The sequence below is a fragment of the Arvicola amphibius genome, chromosome 5 (assembly GCF_903992535.2).
Source record: "Arvicola amphibius chromosome 5, mArvAmp1.2, whole genome shotgun sequence".
Lineage (NCBI taxonomy): Eukaryota > Metazoa > Chordata > Mammalia > Rodentia > Cricetidae > Arvicola > Arvicola amphibius.
In genome coordinates, this window is record NC_052051.1 from 149,888,585 (window position 1) to 149,906,511 (window position 17,927).

At 42.7% G+C, this 17,927-nt stretch overlaps 1 protein-coding gene and 1 long non-coding RNA gene across 2 annotated transcripts in view; one reads left to right on the top strand and one right to left on the bottom strand.

Annotated features, from left to right (window-relative positions):
• The window catches only part of Skor2 (SKI family transcriptional corepressor 2), a 34,820-nt gene that overhangs the window by 6,265 nt on the left and 10,628 nt on the right, over positions 1 to 17,927 (top strand). The window contains exons 4-5 of the mRNA XM_038331517.1: positions 11,833 to 11,898; positions 12,278 to 12,376. Coding sequence (XP_038187445.1) covers positions 11,833 to 11,898; positions 12,278 to 12,376 — 165 coding nt within the window. The remainder of the gene's footprint in view (positions 1 to 11,832; positions 11,899 to 12,277; positions 12,377 to 17,927) is intronic.
• The window catches only part of LOC119815404, a 38,751-nt gene continuing 30,382 nt past the window's right edge, over positions 9,559 to 17,927 (bottom strand). The window contains exon 4 of the long non-coding RNA XR_005285504.1: positions 9,559 to 10,593. This is a non-coding gene — a long non-coding RNA (uncharacterized LOC119815404). The remainder of the gene's footprint in view (positions 10,594 to 17,927) is intronic.

Below are 17,927 nucleotides of genomic sequence, written 5' to 3' on the forward strand. Positions count from 1 at the left end.
GGTTGTTTTGACTGCCTATATCTGAAAGTTTTTGATTCTGGAGTTAGCCATTGGTGATTCTGTGGTTCAAGTTACATGATACATGTATTTAATACAAAATGTGGGTTATCATTTAGGGAATGATTTATGGTAGATGTCACCCTTTAGCTACTAAATGCGAATTATCCTAAGTCTGCTCTGCCAAATTCTCCTTCTATTTTAGGTATAATTTTTGAAGGAAATAAAAAGGAATTATATATGCTATAAAAATGTAAAGTGTGCATAGCTTTCCAAGAGGTAGCAAAAATTTGCATAAAACTATTGGATAATTTGTTGTTTCAAATAGTTCACAGAGATTTAATGGCGGAATCCAAGTTCTACAGTCTGAGATCGTTTCTTGTTAGAAAACTGAACTCCTTACATTGCATTTAACAATTCATATCCATAATTTTAATAAAGATTTTTGAGTTGGAAGTTCAATAACTGCTAATGGGTCCAAGTGTAGATGTGTTAAGTCAAGCAAGTCCCTTAGAGCTATATGCTTTTCATGTCACATTCATAGTTCCTAGATTTCTTAAAAACTGAATTTCTATCCTTTGCCTTCCTTTCACTTGGATGGAAGTTCGAAAGAGGTTTCTGGGCTTGCTTGAAAAGGCATTCATGCCCTCATATCCATTCAGGCCAGAAACCTCTGGCAGGCCCTCAGAACCCAGAGAATGGTGGCCAGAGTGGCCATAAACCATTCGATGACCCACTGTTCTTTAGTACGCAGATGGAAATAAAATGCTAAGAGGACGTAAGCAAAAGCACAGACAGGATCCATGTTCACATAAACATTCCGTGGTGCCTGGAGCTCTGGGCGGCACAGTCAATAGTTACATTGGTAATAACACCTACTCATAATGTTGATATATTGCTAGTCCCTTTCTCACAATAATTAATTTGATACAGATTCCCAGAGAAGCTTGTTGCATATTGATTTTCCATATCACAATCTTACCCTCACATTATTCAGGGAAGTGCACAGGTAGTAGGTTATGTGATATTATTATCTTGTATTGAATGGAGGAATGGGGAGGAAGTGGTCAGGATGAATACACTACTGAAATATGCAACTTTCAGGAGGATATTGTTGAGTTGATACTGGGCCACAAGTTTGTTATTGTGATTCCTCTGAAGACGTACTTAATTTCATCTATTAATTAATCTATTTTGAGGTGGAGTCTCCTTATATTGCCCAGGCTGATCTCAAATCCGTAAGCTGAAGCAAGCTACCTGCCTCAGCCCCCTGCGATACTGCTAGTGGATACTACTGCTCCTGGCTTTGTATGTTTAAAACTTCAGAGGGTTGAAGGGGTTGCAGGCAGGTTTTGCTTTTGTATGAAATTATCATTCTCATGGTGATCATGAATGTAATTACTAGGACGTTTCAGTGGTTATGTAGAAAAACAAAAATGTCTATCCTCAATGACAGTTATTGCATTAACTGGTCCATATTATAAATGCTATGCCCTCAGCTCTCCCCTTACTTGTAAAAAATGATTAGCCTGTGGTCTTCCTATTGAAATACAATTTGAGAAAATCCCAGAATGAGCACCTGTATTTTAGTATTAATTCATGTAGTCATAACTGATGGGAAACTTCAGCCAATCACATTCCGTTTAGGGTGTGTCCCCCTGGGGCCACAGAAAAACAGATAAAACATCCAGGTGCGCTTGCCTCTGCCCTTTTGTTCCCTGCGCTCCTAGATCACTGAAACCCTGGTTTTGTAAATTTTCCTTTCTTCCGTTTATTAAAGCTGAATATTTTATATTAAGCTAGTCTGGTTAATTCTGACTACTGATCGACCATGCCCCTTCACTTGGCTCACTTGGCAGTGTCAAAAACTAAAACAAGTCGAAGACACCATGTGTATATGTGACTCGCTGCTTTGGATAGTCGCAGACAAAGCTGCTACACCCAGTGCCTCCTCATTTGTGGAGAGATTCCTTTCCATGTGACAACCATTGGCTTTCCTGACTACATGAGTCCGTGGACTTTACTTACTTGTGCCACACTTAGCTTAGAAGGCCCCGTACATGCTAGACAGTTTGCAACTCCGGTCTCAGCTCTCTGGTTGCTACAGCTAAGAGCGGGAGACAAACCAGCCAGACTGGATTGTATATAAAATGATTTGAATGTATATAAAATGCCACCCAAGCCACACCTAGAATTTTTATACTTAGGAGGCTAAGGCAGGAGGACCACAAAGTTCAAGCTAGCCCATGCTATATAGTGAGATCTTGCCTCAAAAAAAAGAAAAAAAATAAACAAAACAAAACAAAACAAAAAAATAGAAAAAGATAATGCAGTCAAGTGGGGCTTACATAACTATTTCTAGCATTGCATTCAATCATCATTTTGGTAGATTACCAGTACAATATTTAACTCCTTTGAATAAGCAAAGCATGAGAGAAAAACAACTTTTCAAACTGTCTGGTAAATCAGCGGTCAGGTTTTGCTTTTATATGAGTTTTTCATTCTCGTGGCAATTATGACTGCAACTGCCGGAAAGTTTTCAGTGGTTACGTAAAGATGCAGATATGTCTGTCTACCCTCAGCGGCAGTTTTGGCATTAACTGGTCCCTAATATAAATTCGGTTTATCTGCAACATTTATTTCTGTGGAGTTGTTCCTCATTCAGTTCAAGATCCCCTTTATTCCAAGCTTTCAGCCTTAACGGTGTTATTTTTAGCAATTTGAAGTTGACATTTGTAACGGAGTTTTTAAATCCTCTCTGGAAAAGCATCCCAAATGGTAGCTGTTGTGTTGTGTATGATTCAAAGGGCCAAGCGAGATGCTCTTAAGCAACCAAAACTCCCCCAAAAAGCAGTAGAACTTTAAAGGCACACCAAGTCAGACAGAATTAAATGGAGAGCAGCTCGGTCAAAACATTACCAACTCAAACTAGATGACAGGATTTCCTTGCAATCCCAGAGTGGGTTCCGCATCTCCACTTTGAATAACTTCAGTGAAGTTAAGTGATTTGAAATTGAATGCAGTGGGGTAAGCTGGTGAGAGGGCTCAGAGCTATTGCAGGTCAAGGAGATGAGGGAAAGAGGCATCCTCCTGCCTTTCAGCCCCTCTCATCGTAGAAACGCCCGCACCTTCGGACTCTGAGCACAGCCACATCTTGCTATCTGTATAGAAGTTTTAAAATCAATTTGATTTCCACGGGTATGATTCTCTAGTGTACTTAATATGCTGGGGATGGATTTCCAAGAATAGTAAGAAGCAGTTACACTTCTCATGAATATATAGCACATGAGGCCCTCTGATTTATTATTCCATTCGATTTTAGAACATGCTTATGATTTTTAAAAAAAAAGAAGAGAAATTCTTAAAAGCCAGAGGAGTAGATCTGAATTTTTATTCTCTCACTTATAAGGGAACTTAGGGTAAACAACATAAAAAATATTACAAAACTCTGTATCTAAGTTCATCTGCCTATAGAATATGATAAACCCTCTGATTTATTATGAACATTATTTTTAGAAAACATTTCTTGAAGCCTTTTAATATATATACTCAGAATTAAACAATCCCTGTATTTAACTTTCTATTTATGAATTTTTTCTTTATGCTAATTTTTTAATTTATCTAAAACTTTGAGATAGAAAATGATGGAAAGATTTCTAGGTAAAAAATTACGAGTGTCAAGATGGTGGAAAGAGCAAATCAAGTTCTTCAAGTTGTTCTCTGACCTCCACATGCATGTGTTACATTCATGCATGTTCCCAGCTATACACACAGACACACACACACACAGACACACACACCTCACACACAAAAGAAATAAAAGTAAACGCAAAACAAATAGAAATATTACTTAGTGTTAACTCACAGCATCAATTCTAAAACTCAAGAAAAATCTAAATTGGACCCAAGGGTCATGATTCAAAGTAAGAAGTAACATATACGCAACTAATGATGGGATTTGCTTGTTCTTTGAGCCACAGTCTCTATACAGGCAGGCTGTCCTCAAATTCATGGTCCTTCTGACTTTGCCTTCTAATTGCTGTGACTACAAGAATGTGTAGCCACACCCTGCTCCAATAATACATTTTGGGTATGCATCACGAAGTGTGCCACTGCTGGGTTTTATCGCGACCTCCCTGGCATTACATGCTCCAACAATCTCTTTTCACCAGTGGGGTAGTATTCAGCTAGCCTGTTCTTTAGTACACCCACTTTGGTGACTTTTTTTTTTTTTTGGTTTTGTGACCTTACAAAAGTATCAAACATCACAGAGAAGTTTAGTGTAATACCAAGAAATAAGCAGGCATCTGTAATCCACTGACAGGGGAGAAAGTTATTTAACTTCGCTTCCTATGTAACTTAGGATTTTGCCATGTGTTTCGGGTCATTTGTGAGTATATTTTTGTGCATGTTGGTGCACTTGTGTGTGTGCACACATGGAGATTGGAGATCATCATCAAGTGCCTTCCTTGGTCAACTTCCACCTTATGCAAAGAGGCAGGGTCTCTTTCTCTCATTTGAACCCAAAATTCTCTGATTTTTCTAGTCTAGCTAGCCAGCCTGCTCAGGGGAATCTCATCTCTCACTCTCTGGGATACAGGCCAGCCATGACATCCACATGTGTTAGTGGATGCATGGGATCCGAACTCCAGCCTTCACCTTTTACCTGCTAAGCAATCTCCCTAGCCTCTGTAATTGTTTTCTTATTTCTGGATGCAAGGAACCTTTTAAAACCCCGTAAATGTGCTAAATGTTCTGTTATTCCAGTTTAGACTAATTTTGACTCCATCTAACTTGTACCTCTAAGATACATTACAAGGAAAAGAGAAAAGGTGCAGAGAAGTCTTAAGCCAGATTACAGAGCTAAAATCAGTTATTAAAATTTGGTGTTTATGTTGGGAGCTCAACAGGCCTGTTTGGCAAATTCCGGGCCCTGTGGAGAGAGTGCTGGAAGGCAGGGGGGCAGCAGAGCAGCCATCCAGGTTGAGATGCTGTGGTAGTGTGTTGGGAACAGAACACAGACAGGAATGCATGAGTTTCCAGGGCTGTTGAAGCATTTGCTTGCCGGACACAGCCATCTGAAAGTGAGAACACATGTGTATCTTATATACAGAAGCTGTCCCAAATCCAAATGTGTTTATCTACTGACGTGACCTTCAGAGGATACATGCTTTCTTCCTGTGCAAGCAAAGCATGTCCCAAAGATCTTCACCAAGTGTTTTCAGTAACAGTATCAGGAGGAAAAATGTGTTGGCTTCTGGGGCTGCTGGCTGGCAGAGCCCCTGAGAGCTATGTGTGGCTCAGGGAAGAATTTGAAGAGATAGCTAAGCCAAGGAGTAGGAGGATACCAAGGAGGGGAAGCCTTTCAGTAGAAGGGATAGGCAAAAGCCAAATCTTTTACTACTTATTTTAAAAATTGGATTTGATATTGTGCCCCAAACCGGTAAGACAACCTGCATTCTAGGGTATATAACCTGAACATGCAGGTTACAGTGTTTAAATATGATTTATTTAATTCAAAATTTAAAGATTTTTGTTCTTATTCTTTGAAATTTTCAGACATGTATACAATATTTCTTGATTATGTCTACCTTTCATAACTCCCTTCCAACTTCCCCCAGAATCCTCCATCATATCTCCCTCCCAAATTCATGTCCTCCTTTTATAGTTGTTTACTCATTTATTGCTATTTTTAACCCACTGAATTCAATGGGATCATCCACAGGGGCTTGGAGAACCTACCAGTGACCACACTCCTAAAGGAATGTGACTCTCCCCTCCCCACCAGCCATTAACTGTCAGTAGCTGCTCAGCTACGGGTGGGGACTTGGGAGTTCCTCCCTAAACCTTGCTGGAATTTTTACCTGGCTTGATCTTGCACGGATCTTGTTCAGGTAACCACAGCTACTGTGAGCTCCTGTGTGTAATAGTCACGTCATATGCAGAAGACAGCACGTCAGAGCTCTCCTCCAAGTCCTCCGGCTGGCCTGTTTTTTTCAACTCTCTGCGACTTGGGTGGGGAGGGTGTCCCATCTATGCTGAGCTCCCATATTCATTCATTCTCAGCACTCATTGAGCATGTTAGAGTCTCTGCGTTGACCACTGCTCACTTCAGTAAAAAGCTTATCTGAGCAAGGTTGGGAGCAGCACAAATCCATGGCTATAAACACAAATCTTTAGAACAGAGTTTGACCGCACAGTCACAGAATAGGGTCTCCACTGAGGACCAACAAGTTCCCTAGCCATGCTTTGGGCCATGTCTACAATGCCCGGCTTGAACTCTTTCCTGTAGAGCAGGTCTGAAACCCAGTAGAGTTCAGTTTGTTGCCTCTGTAAACAGCCTTGCCTCTACTGCGCCAGGGTTGTAGGTCACATCTCAGGCAGAGTTACAGCATGTGGGTCTGGTACTGACTAAGCCCAGTGATGCTTTATCTCTTCCAGAAGCCTGCCTACCTCTTTCCAGCACCAGGAAAGCGAGCTATCAGAAAGAGTTCCAATGGTATCTGTGCTATTAGCTTCTTTTTCTGTCCTGTGCCCATCAACAGAACACGGCATCTCATCTATTCATGTGGCTCATGTCACTGAGCCTGGGGAAATGAGTGTGCCTAACTTGCATGTGGTCCTACATTCATCTCTAGCCAGTAAAATAAAAACAAATCATTAACATAAATAGAAAAATGAAACACTTTTGTAATAAAATTATTATTGTAATAAAGTTAATGAATTCTAATATATGTGATATTTTATTGGAAGCCATAGCAGACATTTATGTTAATTACTATTTCCATGTTTTAGCTAGAATTCACACTATGTGCTTTCACACAGAAACTTTGAAAATATCAGACAGGAGCAGAACTTATTTTTTATTGGGACATCATAAACTTCCCAACAGAACTGAAAATACAGTTAGCCCTGATTTAGTCTGATTTTTTTAAATTAATTGAAATGTATTTTTTTTCACTTAAAAAAGTTAGGTTTAACTATAAGAATTAGTTTAAACATCCCCGTGGCATTTGAAGATTTACAATAGCATTGATTGGTGTTCCTTTCACAAACTGGAATAAATTAGTATGACGGGCATTTGTGGGAAGCATTTGCAGCATCCCTGAGGTAGGGTGATGGGTGTTCCTGCCTTCAGGGAGCAATGCTCCTAGTCAGGAAGCAGAAGGGTAAAGGTAAGACACTTAGAACTTCAGCCCAGGAAGGGAGCGATCATCATCTGCATTTGCAGATTCTGAGACGGGGACATGGAAGCAGTGTCTTAGTCCTGTTGGGTGTTGTAACAAAAATACCTCGCTAACTTAAACAGTATTTATTTCTCAGAGCTCTAGACACTGTGATGTTCAAGATCAAGGTACCAGCAGACCACAGTGTCTAGTAAGGGCTTCTTAGGAGATCCGCAGACAGCAGTTTCCTTGCTATGCAGGACATGATGGAGCAGAGCCCTGACAATGGCACTGATCCCATTCATAAGGGTTCTGTCTTGATGACCTCATCAGCACATAAGCTGAACTGCCTCAAACCATCATCTCAAAGATAGTGAGAAATCCTCGGTCCGTGCCAAGGAGACTTGGATGGAGTTTGGCTTTGGAATAGAAAGTGGAAAGAGGGTCAGGCACCCTAGGCAAGACAGACAGTACAAGGCAAAAACAATCCACAGTGAGAAACAGACCTGGATGCAGTGAAGGGTCTGTGTTGGCAGTATGGACAGATGAGCTGGGGGGTAGGGGGGGGCAGGAACACAGGTTATAAGAAGACCTGGAAACTCCAGAGGAATTTAGAGTGGATATTTTTCCCCATTGATGACCAGCGGATCTGTTACAGGTCCTTGAACAGGAGTATGCCACGATATACAAGAGAAAGTGATTACTCTTGAGTCTATAAAGGCTGAGCTTGTGTAGTCACTGACTGATTCTTTTTGTGGGTATAAGTGTGCGAATTTTTTTTTTATTGAGCTCTACATTTTTCTCTGCTCCCCTTCCTGCCTCTCCCCCCCTTCAATCCTCCCCCAAGGTCCCCATGCTCCCAATTTACTAAGGAGATCTTGTCTTTTTTTACTTCCCATGTAGATTAGATCCACATATGTCTCTCTTGGAGTCCTCATTGTTGTCTAGGTTCTCTGGGATTGTAGTTTGTAGGCTGGTTTTTCTTTGCTTTATGTTTAAAAACTACTTGTGAGAGAGTACATATGATAATTGTCTTTCTGTGTCTGGGTTATATCACTCAAAATGATGTTTTCTAGCTCCATCCATTTCCTACAAATTTCAAGGTGTCGTTATTTTTTTTCTGCTATGTAGTACTCCATTATGTAAATGTACCACCTTTTCCTTATCCATTCTTAGGTTGAGAGGCAGTTAGGTTGTTCCAGGTTCTGGCAATGACAAACATAGTTGAGCACATGTTCTTTGGCACGATTGAGCATCCTTTGGATATATACCCAAAAGTGGTATTGCTGGGTCTTGAGGAAGGTCGTTTCCTAATTTTCTGATAAATCGCCACACTATGCATATGAATTTTAGCCCCTGCTCATTTGGTTTACTATTTATGTCAATTGCAGCATGGCACATCCTTACATCCATCCCTCTTGTCCATTTTCTGATGGCTGTGTATGGGCAAAACCAGGGGCAGGATGAAATATCTCCCAGAACATGAGGCCACCTGAGCTGGAGGACCCCAGAGAGAGTAGGAAAGCGGAACTATGTACCCAGGCCTTGTCTTCAGGTTGCATTTGGTTGCCATGGGGTTGGTCCTGCCTGGCTCACTCTCAGCTGTGGTGAGCACCATTCGTGGGATCATGAAGGTACCACAAGAAGGTGACACATCCCTAAGCAGCAGCTTTGGGTCTCATCCCTCCACCAGTGCATTTATACGCTAATGATTCATCCCTTTCTCACTTCACACTACTTGGGTTTTCGTCTACTGTCTGACATGCTTGAGTCCAGGGCCCAGAGAAAGATATCCATTCCATGCACAATGTTCTGTCCTCTATCTCTAAGGCACTGAGGTCTCTCAGCTTCTCCCACCTTCTCTGCTTGTAAATAGCTTCTTAAAAGATGAGTGTAGGAGGAATGAAGGTAAGCATTTTAATTTTTGGGATGTCTCCAAACCCATTCATTAATTTTGAAAAGTGAAATGCATCTAACCTGATGGAATATTTATAAAACTTGGAGGCCCGTTGTCAACTAAATCACATTTATTTAATCTAGTATTAGACTGCTTTTTTTCCCCCAACCAGATGGAAAACATTAGCGGTGATAGTGAACAAACATCCAGGCTCCCAGAGGTCATTTTTAACCACCATTAACAATCTGGTTTTCACAGATTAGCAATAATGCAGAGAGTGGCAGTCCAGTAAATGATGCACAAAGCGCAGCTGAGACTGCTCTGTCCTTAGTTACCTAACACCTAGACCCTTCTCAGAAACTCGTTGGAAAGGGAACATTTAGATCTTCTAAGCTCTAAATTGGCCTTTTTTTCTTTTATTTTTCTTTTTTGCTCAGAAGTTGCAGTAAAACCTCTATTTGAAATAGACACTAATGCAAAATGTTAATAAAACCTCCACAGAGCTGATAAAAAGGCCAGTCCTTGGTCAATGGCACCATGAGATTTTCCTGTAGTCAGTATTTTTTCATTTATTAGCTATTGATTTAGGGGCATTCTGTGAATATAATGCAAGTAATTACGAAAGGGAAAGGAAACATAGATATATCTATTTTAATTTTTAAATATTTCCATCCAATTGGATTGTAATACAAGATAAACAGTTCCCAAAATATATCAAGGAACCAAAAACCTGGTCTACAACATGGTAAGAACGTGGCTTCTAGATGTGGTTTCACATCCCGTCTAGCCACGTTTTAAAAGTTAGACTGAGAACGTTGTAAAATGGGACACTGCCATCTCAGCGCACGTGAGCACGCATGGAGGCACCTGCTCGCTCTTCTCTGTTTGGACTCAGGATTGCACCAGGAGGGAAACTTCTGTACTGGTCAGTTGATGCACACCGGCAGAGCTACATTTAGCACACATTTATCTTGTTTCAAACACCACCATGCTCGGTTTGCATATTAATGGTTTGTAATCAACCTATTACTTTTCTAGTAGAGAATCGGATTTCTTAGGGATTCTACTGAGGTCTAGAATCGGGATGCTTCACAGGTATTTTCCTCACTGCAAAGAGAAGAAAATCAAGTTGTCAAGGTTCCAGGGTGCACCTGAGGCTATATAGAGAGGTCATGTTTGAGATGTATCGGAATGAAGTTGTGTGACTGTATTCTACTTGTTGGAGAATGCCTTCCATTAAGGAACATGGGGGGTGTGGCGGATGAAAAGGCCCCACCCCCAAGTATGCATCTACTTGGGAATATTTAAATGTATGACTCAGTTACATGTAAGTCCTTCAAAGAGAAGCACGTACATCTGTGTGCACCTTCACACACTCCCGAGAGTCAGCGCGTAGAGTGTAGATGTCTGTCCATGGCATAGGTCGCTGCTTTGTGAAGGAATCCTGTTCATCTTTTATAGGAATTTTAACTTGGCAGTGAGGTCTTCCAGTATTCCAACAAGTGCCTGGGGCCCATTACACTCCATTTCTTTCTGCGGGAAATGAATAAATAGCGAGAAGAGAATTGCAGTGATACGTTCTGGCTGGAGCCATGACTTAGAATTTATGTCCTGGTTTGTTTTTTTTTTTTTTTTTTTTTGAACAACAGAAGACAATTTACTGAGGGCTCATTGTACGTCCAGCCCCCTGTTAGGCACCAACTGACTTTAGAGAAGAGACAGGGCCTTTGCCTCCAGCAGCACTGGCCTAGTGGGTGAAGAAAAAGAGGGGTTAGGCAAAACCCCATGCCTGGGATCTGCAGGCATATGGGAGGTGCCTCACCTCTGGGAACCTGTGCGGGGGGGGGGGGAGGAGGAAGGAGGGATCCATAAAACCTTCTTGGAGAACCATTACCTGCATGAGCACACCTCTTCAGACAAAAGCAGAAGCTTAATCAGCCATGTGGCTGTCACAGGCATTAGCATGAAATTTGAAAACACGATGATCTAATTAGCTGAATGAATGGGTTAAACCTTTGATGTTTTTAGGTTCTCCTACTCTTGATGACCCAACTTACTGTAATGAATGCACTATTTGGTTTGCCATTGTTCTAGTTAGCACATAGCAAAATACCAACAGTCCAACCTTCACTCATGATCTAGATGGCTGGCTTATTTAGTTTGGCTCAGGAGCAGGGGTTGAAGCAGAGGCCTGGTGCTTACAAGTCTGTGCTTCGCTCCTGGGCTCCACCCTCAGCTCCTACAGCTCTCAGGATCATTTTTATTGGTTCCAGATGAGTAGGGACTACGGCTGAGTAAGTAAATATTTACAAACTAGCAGGTAGGTTACACTTCACATCTCTGCTTGTGCTTGCAGTGTGCATTTCTTTCCAGCTAGCTACCAATGACCTGGAAACCCTCCAGGAACAGGAATAAGACAAGTCACAGACTCTCCACGCTGTCTTTTCTGCTGTCCCAAATTTGGGGGGCCCGAGAGTTTAGGAAACTTCTGCCCGCTGTGCTCTCAGGGTCCTTCCAGGAGAGCAGGTGTCCTCACTTCAGTGATCCTGCTCTCCAAGAGCCAAATAGGCTCTACTCATTTCCTAGAGGGCTTCTGCGGATCAGAGGTGGGGTACCCATTCACAAGAATAGCATTTAGTCCTGGGAATAGCATTAGTCCTAATGTCAGATTATATTAAATAAACACCTTTTCTAGATGTAAAATAAATAAAAAGAAAAGCTGGGGGAAAGTAGTCCATGCAAACTAATATTTTTCCTGTGTTCTTTTTTAAGGTGAACACACACAAGAAACCAATTCACCTCATTCACTCAAAAAGGATGTAGAAAATATGGGGAAAGGTAAAGACAAGTTTGAATGTTGTATACTTCTCTTAGCTTTTAAAGAGTACAGAGATAATAAGAAGATATTTTTGTTCTGCACCATATTTTAAGCCTGACAAGCAACATATGAATAATATATGGACCATTGGGTGGATATAATTGAGATTAATGCATACATATCAATCAATACATGACACTGTAATATGATATTTTAAAATAATATATTACATTGATTTATATTCATGGATTTCTGCACAAAATCTATCCTGTGTCTATGCAACATTTTTTAAACAGGTAAAATATTTTTGTCTTATAATAACAAATTGCCATGTGTAACAGTTCTCCAGAGAGTTGTTTGTAGAGATTAGTAAAACTGTTCTTCTTCCTTCTCTGCTAGAGGAACTTCAGAAGGTTTTGTTTGAGCAAATAGACTTACGGAGGCGACTGGAGCAAGAGTTCCAAGTGTTAAAAGGAAACACATCCTTCCCGGTGTTCAGTAAGGAATCCCTTTCCTTTCATTCCGTGTGTGGTGTTTGCTGGAATCTCTACGGTTAGGTTTAAGAGTGTGCGTGTCAGCCGGAAGTCGCTAAGTACGATGCCCACACAGCCTTCCCACGCTGTGCTGGGATCATAAGCATGCATGTTAATCCCTTATCTGTGCTTTGAATTGACTCAAAGATCATTTGCTATTTATGTTCTGATATATGGGTAGCTGTGTCTGTGCATTTTAAAATATGTATGTAAACACGCAATTCAGCATGAAATGTATTCACATATTCAAGTATGTCCAGATTATATATTTTAATATACAATGATCCTTTGGTATTTGTTACTTTCTGAATAGGAGAAAAAAGAGACAATTACCCTTCATTCTCAGATAGCTCCGGTTAGTCGCTGATGTGAGCGATACGTATAAACACGAAGATCTGAACAATTTGAGGGCCACAAATCTATTGATTACAGTAGCTGCCCCTTGTTTTGAGGGGATTCGCCTGGCAGTACCCACTGGATGCATGAAACTCTCAGATAGTTGCAAACTCTCTCTGTACCCTTCCCCCCCCTACTCACGTTCTTATGACAAAGCTTAATTTGTGGGAGATCAGTAAAAATAACCAAGGACAAAAATAGAACAATCATGACCATCTATACTATAATAAAAGCTATTTAAAATTTATGAATTGTTTATTTCTAGAATTTTCCACTTAATATTTTTAGGCCACACTTGACCTTGTATAAGCAAAACCAAGGAAAGCAAACCCGAGGTTAAAGGGCACTACCATAATTAAATCGGTATCATTTTAGTAGATTTACACTCTCAATCCATTTTACTGTGAAATTCCATTCCAGTGGGAAGCAGGAAGCCTGGCAGCCTCCAGGTTATCATTTTGCTCCCAGAGCCGTAGAATCTCAGAAAGGCTTCATGGTAGGTGTGCATGGAAAATTGGAAATTTCACCTGCCGTGAGCGGGGTAGCCCAGGAGTGATCTTGGGAGTGTTTCTCAAGTTGTGTTTAGTTGGATTCCCCTCTTCAGAGAAATGAAAGTGAGAAAGAAAATGGCAGGCAAACAATTTTTTAAGATTTATTTTCTTTGTGTGTGTGTGTCTTTCCGTGCATTTGTGTGTCTGTGTATCTGTGTGTGTGTGTGTACCTGTGTATGTGCACTTGAATGTAGGAAGCCAGAGATGTCAGACACCCCTGAAGTTGGAGTTAATAGGCAGTTGTGAGCTGCCCAACACGGGTACTGGGGAACAAACTCTGGTCCTCTGCAAGAGCAGTACCTGCCCTTAGCCACTGAGCCAGCTCTCCAACCCCAGTATTTTTTATATCATGCAAACTTCAATTTTTTTTCCTGAGACAATTCTTTTAAATGTCAGCATGTCTCCTGTAATTAATCTGGACATCACAAAGTCTAGGAGTCTTGCTTGAGAAAGAATGTAACTTGTGGTCTCCACAGCACACATAGCTGGACTGATCTAAGGGTGGAGTTGGGGAATCTCTGCATTAAGATCTAGCAGAGTGGGTTCAAGTTCAGTGAAGCCCCAGAGTACCTTCGCATTTCCACATAAGGCCAGTGTGATCATAATTTCTTCTATGGGTAACAGCTAATTAATAATCATTTAAGGGATTAAGTAACTCACAGTGATGTATATACTTATACCTTGCCCTTTCCTCTAACACAAACCATGTATGTTAAAACAATGTTAGACTGGTCTAGGGCATAACTCAGCCCTGAGTTCAGTCCCCACCACCGCACAAAAAGAAAAAAAAACCTACAACGAGAAAACTAGGCCTAGACGTCATCATTTTGATCTGAGCTGATGTCAGTCTGTAAATGCCAGACATATGAAGTATTTCAATAAGCAACATTTTCTAGTTTTGAAAATCTGCAACCTGCTCCACTCCCCAAGAAAGTGGTGTGTGTATACCCAGCTTTGAATAATGCATGGTTTAGACACACCAAAAATAGAAGGTAGATTCACACAATGACAATAGTAAATATGTATTATGTGCTTGTTAACTAAGTATAACTGAGTGAGGCCAATGCACAGACTCAGCCTTCACTGATGAAGAGGGAAAATCTAAACTCTGGGAAGCCACACCTGGAAGAAGCACAGGAGATTCTGCAAGAAGTCTGAAAAGCCTTTTCCAAAGGCGGACAGATCTTCACAGACACAGGCAAAATCCAGTGCTTAGACCATGCTGTGGTGGCGCACGCCTTTAACCCCAGCACTCAGGAGGCAGAGGCAGGCAGATCTCCGGGTTCGAGGCCAGCCTGGTCTACAGAGTGAGATCCAGGACAGCTAGGCTTACACAAAGATACCATGGTGCGTGTGTGTGTGTGTGTGTGTGTGTGTGTGTGAGAGAGAGAGAGAGAGAGAGAGAGAGAGAGAGAGAGAGAGAGAGAGAGAGAGAGAGAGAGAGAATATCCTGGTGCTTTAAAGCACTGAGACTAGGGAGAATCTGTAGGGTGTTTCCATTAGGAATGCAGGTTCTAAAATCTACCAGACCCAAGCAAGCTTCTCCTCACAGGTTGTTTGACCTTAGAAGCTGCCAGCTGGGGCCGATAATTCCTGCCCCACGGGATGAAAGAACTAAATGACACAATCCATGTAAAGTTCTATGCGTCCACTTGACTCAGTGAGGTGTTCAATAGCTGTCATTGTAGTCCCAGGTGGTGAGGCTGAGACAGGGTGAGGAGGAGAGACTCAAGCGTGTGGAGAGTTTCTAAACATTGGGCTGTGCGGTCTTTGCGTGGTTCTGAGGGCTGAGCAGAGTCACGGAAATGAGTCCCGGGCACAGAGTGAATAGATGATGTGAGAGTGAACGAGAAAAAAAAGGAAGAAGAGAGGGTGGGGAGAAAGAAAGGGAGGAAGGAGAAGAAAGAAGTGAAGAACGAGGACAGGGGAGAAGGAGGAGCCTGCAATCCTTGGAGGGAAGCAGAAGTCTGGGGTGGGGCAGCATGCTAATCCCACCCTGGGTAGAGAAGGGTTTTCCGGAACCCTGGCCCTGCTGGGGAAACACTGGAGGAGGACAGAGTCCCAATGCCAGGCAGACGGTCACTAGAGAAGGTTGAGAACAGGGGTTCCGAGGGAGGGTCCAGGTTTGGCTGCAGCATACCCTCCTGCTTGCCCAGGGCACGTTCCCCAGACTCTTTTCCAGCCGTACAGCAGTAAATGGATGCTCTGTGTCCACCACCATCCTTCTCCACTCCAACCCTCTCATTCCCTAAAACACCACCTTTGACACCAAGTTCTGCACCCAAGAAGCTGTCTTCAACCCCTCTGCTTATTTAAGTGTCTGCAGTAGCTCCTGCCCGAGAAAGCCCCACTTGGCACAGTCTGCCCTGGGTGCCTTTCCACTTCTTCCCCTCTCTGCTTCAGTGGCCACGGAGACGGCCCCTCCTCTTCCTTTCCCTTGGCCTTCTAGTTCTCGAGGCCTCCCCTCTCGGGTCCTCCTCCCCATCTGTGGCACAGCTCAGGTTTCTCCACCGCCCACACACACTGACAGAAGACCATCTTGGGTGTCATTCCTTGGGGAGGCCCTTTCTTTCCTTTGGATCTCTCATTGGCATGAAACTCACCAATTAGACCTGACTGGCTGGAGAGCCAGTCCCAGAGATCCTCCTGCCTCTGCCTTCCCAACCCAGGATTACATACCTGTGAAGCCATGCCTAGCATTTTTCCATGGTTTCTGAGGGCTGAACTCAGGTCACAAGGTAACCTGTGCCCACTGAGCATCTCCACAGTCCCCTGATTATTTCTTACTGAAAACAAACTCACTGCCACCCACACAAACCCTACGGTTCACATTCTCTGTGGCGTATTTGTGAGGCTTCGTTTTACACTCAGTGGTCCACCACTTCTCTTTTTGTGGTCTCCTCTGGAAGTGAGCATAGGAGAGAACTTCCAAATACCGACAGATCAAAAGTCCCCAGAGTTGTTTGCGAACCGTGATAAAAGGTAAAGATGATGAGCCGCATGCCCACTGCTCTGTGAGCAGAGCCTTCCAGTAGCCAGATGTGCCAGATGTGCCAGATGTGCCAGATGTGCCAGATGGTGCTCTTCTGGCTCACAGTCCCAGGGATGCACACCATACACTTTCTGCTGTTGTTCAGAAAACTGCACTTCCGAAGTGTTCCTGGCTGCCATGCAGAAGGGCACTGCAGAGCACTGTGCCAGCCAACATGGCAGTAGGGTTCTGGGAGCCGACCATGGGAGAAGGCATGGAGACAGGGCAGTTTGTGGTGGGGGCTGCGTCTCTTGTTGCCTGGTGCCCCAGACTGTGGCTCCTGACTTCTCACAGGGCACTTTATTTCTTTTTTTTATTTATTTATTATGTACACAATATTCTGTCTGTGTGTATGCCTGCAGGCCAGAAGAGGGCACCAGACCTCATTTCAGATGGTTGTGAGCCACACCATGTGGTTGCTGGGAATTGAACTCAGGACCTTTGGAAGAGTGGTGGTGCTCTTAACCTCTGAGCCATCTCTCCAGCCCCGGGCACCTTATTTCTGATTGTCATTAGAGCGTACCAGAATCAAGCCCTCCTGGCAGGAAGGGTGCTTGGACCCTGAACAAATCAGTCTGCTTTGTCATCAGATCTTAAAATGCTAGAGTAAGAATATTCCTTAGGGACGTCATCCCCACCCTGTTCCTTCCAGGAAGGGCCAAGGCCCTAGAGCAGGGCATTTGCCATTGGTGCCCAAGCCTGACCCTCGGTTGATATGGTTTTGTTTTTCTTACACTCTGTTCCATCACTCTCCCTCACTGCCTGTTGAGGACTGCTGTGGGCCTGGAGATTTTTAAAGAATTTAGAACTTACCTTTCTGTCCTATGAACTCACTAGAGAACTGGAACGTAGATGTATCCCCAACTAGTAATACGTATTATGGATATGTTAGTAGTGGTTTGGGCAGCTTGCTGGAAGAGTCCAAAAGAAAGGTAATTGTTTCTGGCAGGAGAGTCAAGAAAATTGAAAGACTTTTACAGGGAGGAAGTATTTGAACTGAGATTGGAGGTCAATGAAGGTACTTGCTGTAAGGGTAGACCCCAGCAAGAAAAAAGATCCAGAGACAGGGAACACAGTGCCTTTTTGAAAACTGGAGAGTGGTTTCACGGGCAGCAGAGTTCTGGAAACTTCCTCCTTGCCCTCTGCTGCAGCTAGCCAAGCCACCTGCAGTGCTCCTTCCTCCCCTTCCTTCCACCCCAAGCCTCCCTAGGGTGCTGTTTACCTCTCTGCTCTGGAACTCCCTCCCTCCCAACTCCCTGTCATTGACCCACACTGACCCCTATACTGTAAAGTCTTCCCACACTGATCCCTATACTGTAAAGTCTTCCCATCCATCACATTTGGAAGTGAAAGTTGAGGCTGGATGTTTTTCAAACATGAATGATAATATATGCCTTGAATTCTAATCATATAGAAAGTCAAATGCCAAGAAAATGAAAAGACCATTTTTTTATTGATAGGCACCTGGAGACTTAGGATTTGTTACCTTGAAAATGTTAGGAAGCCATTGAAGATATTTTTTTCAGGCAGAATTTTAA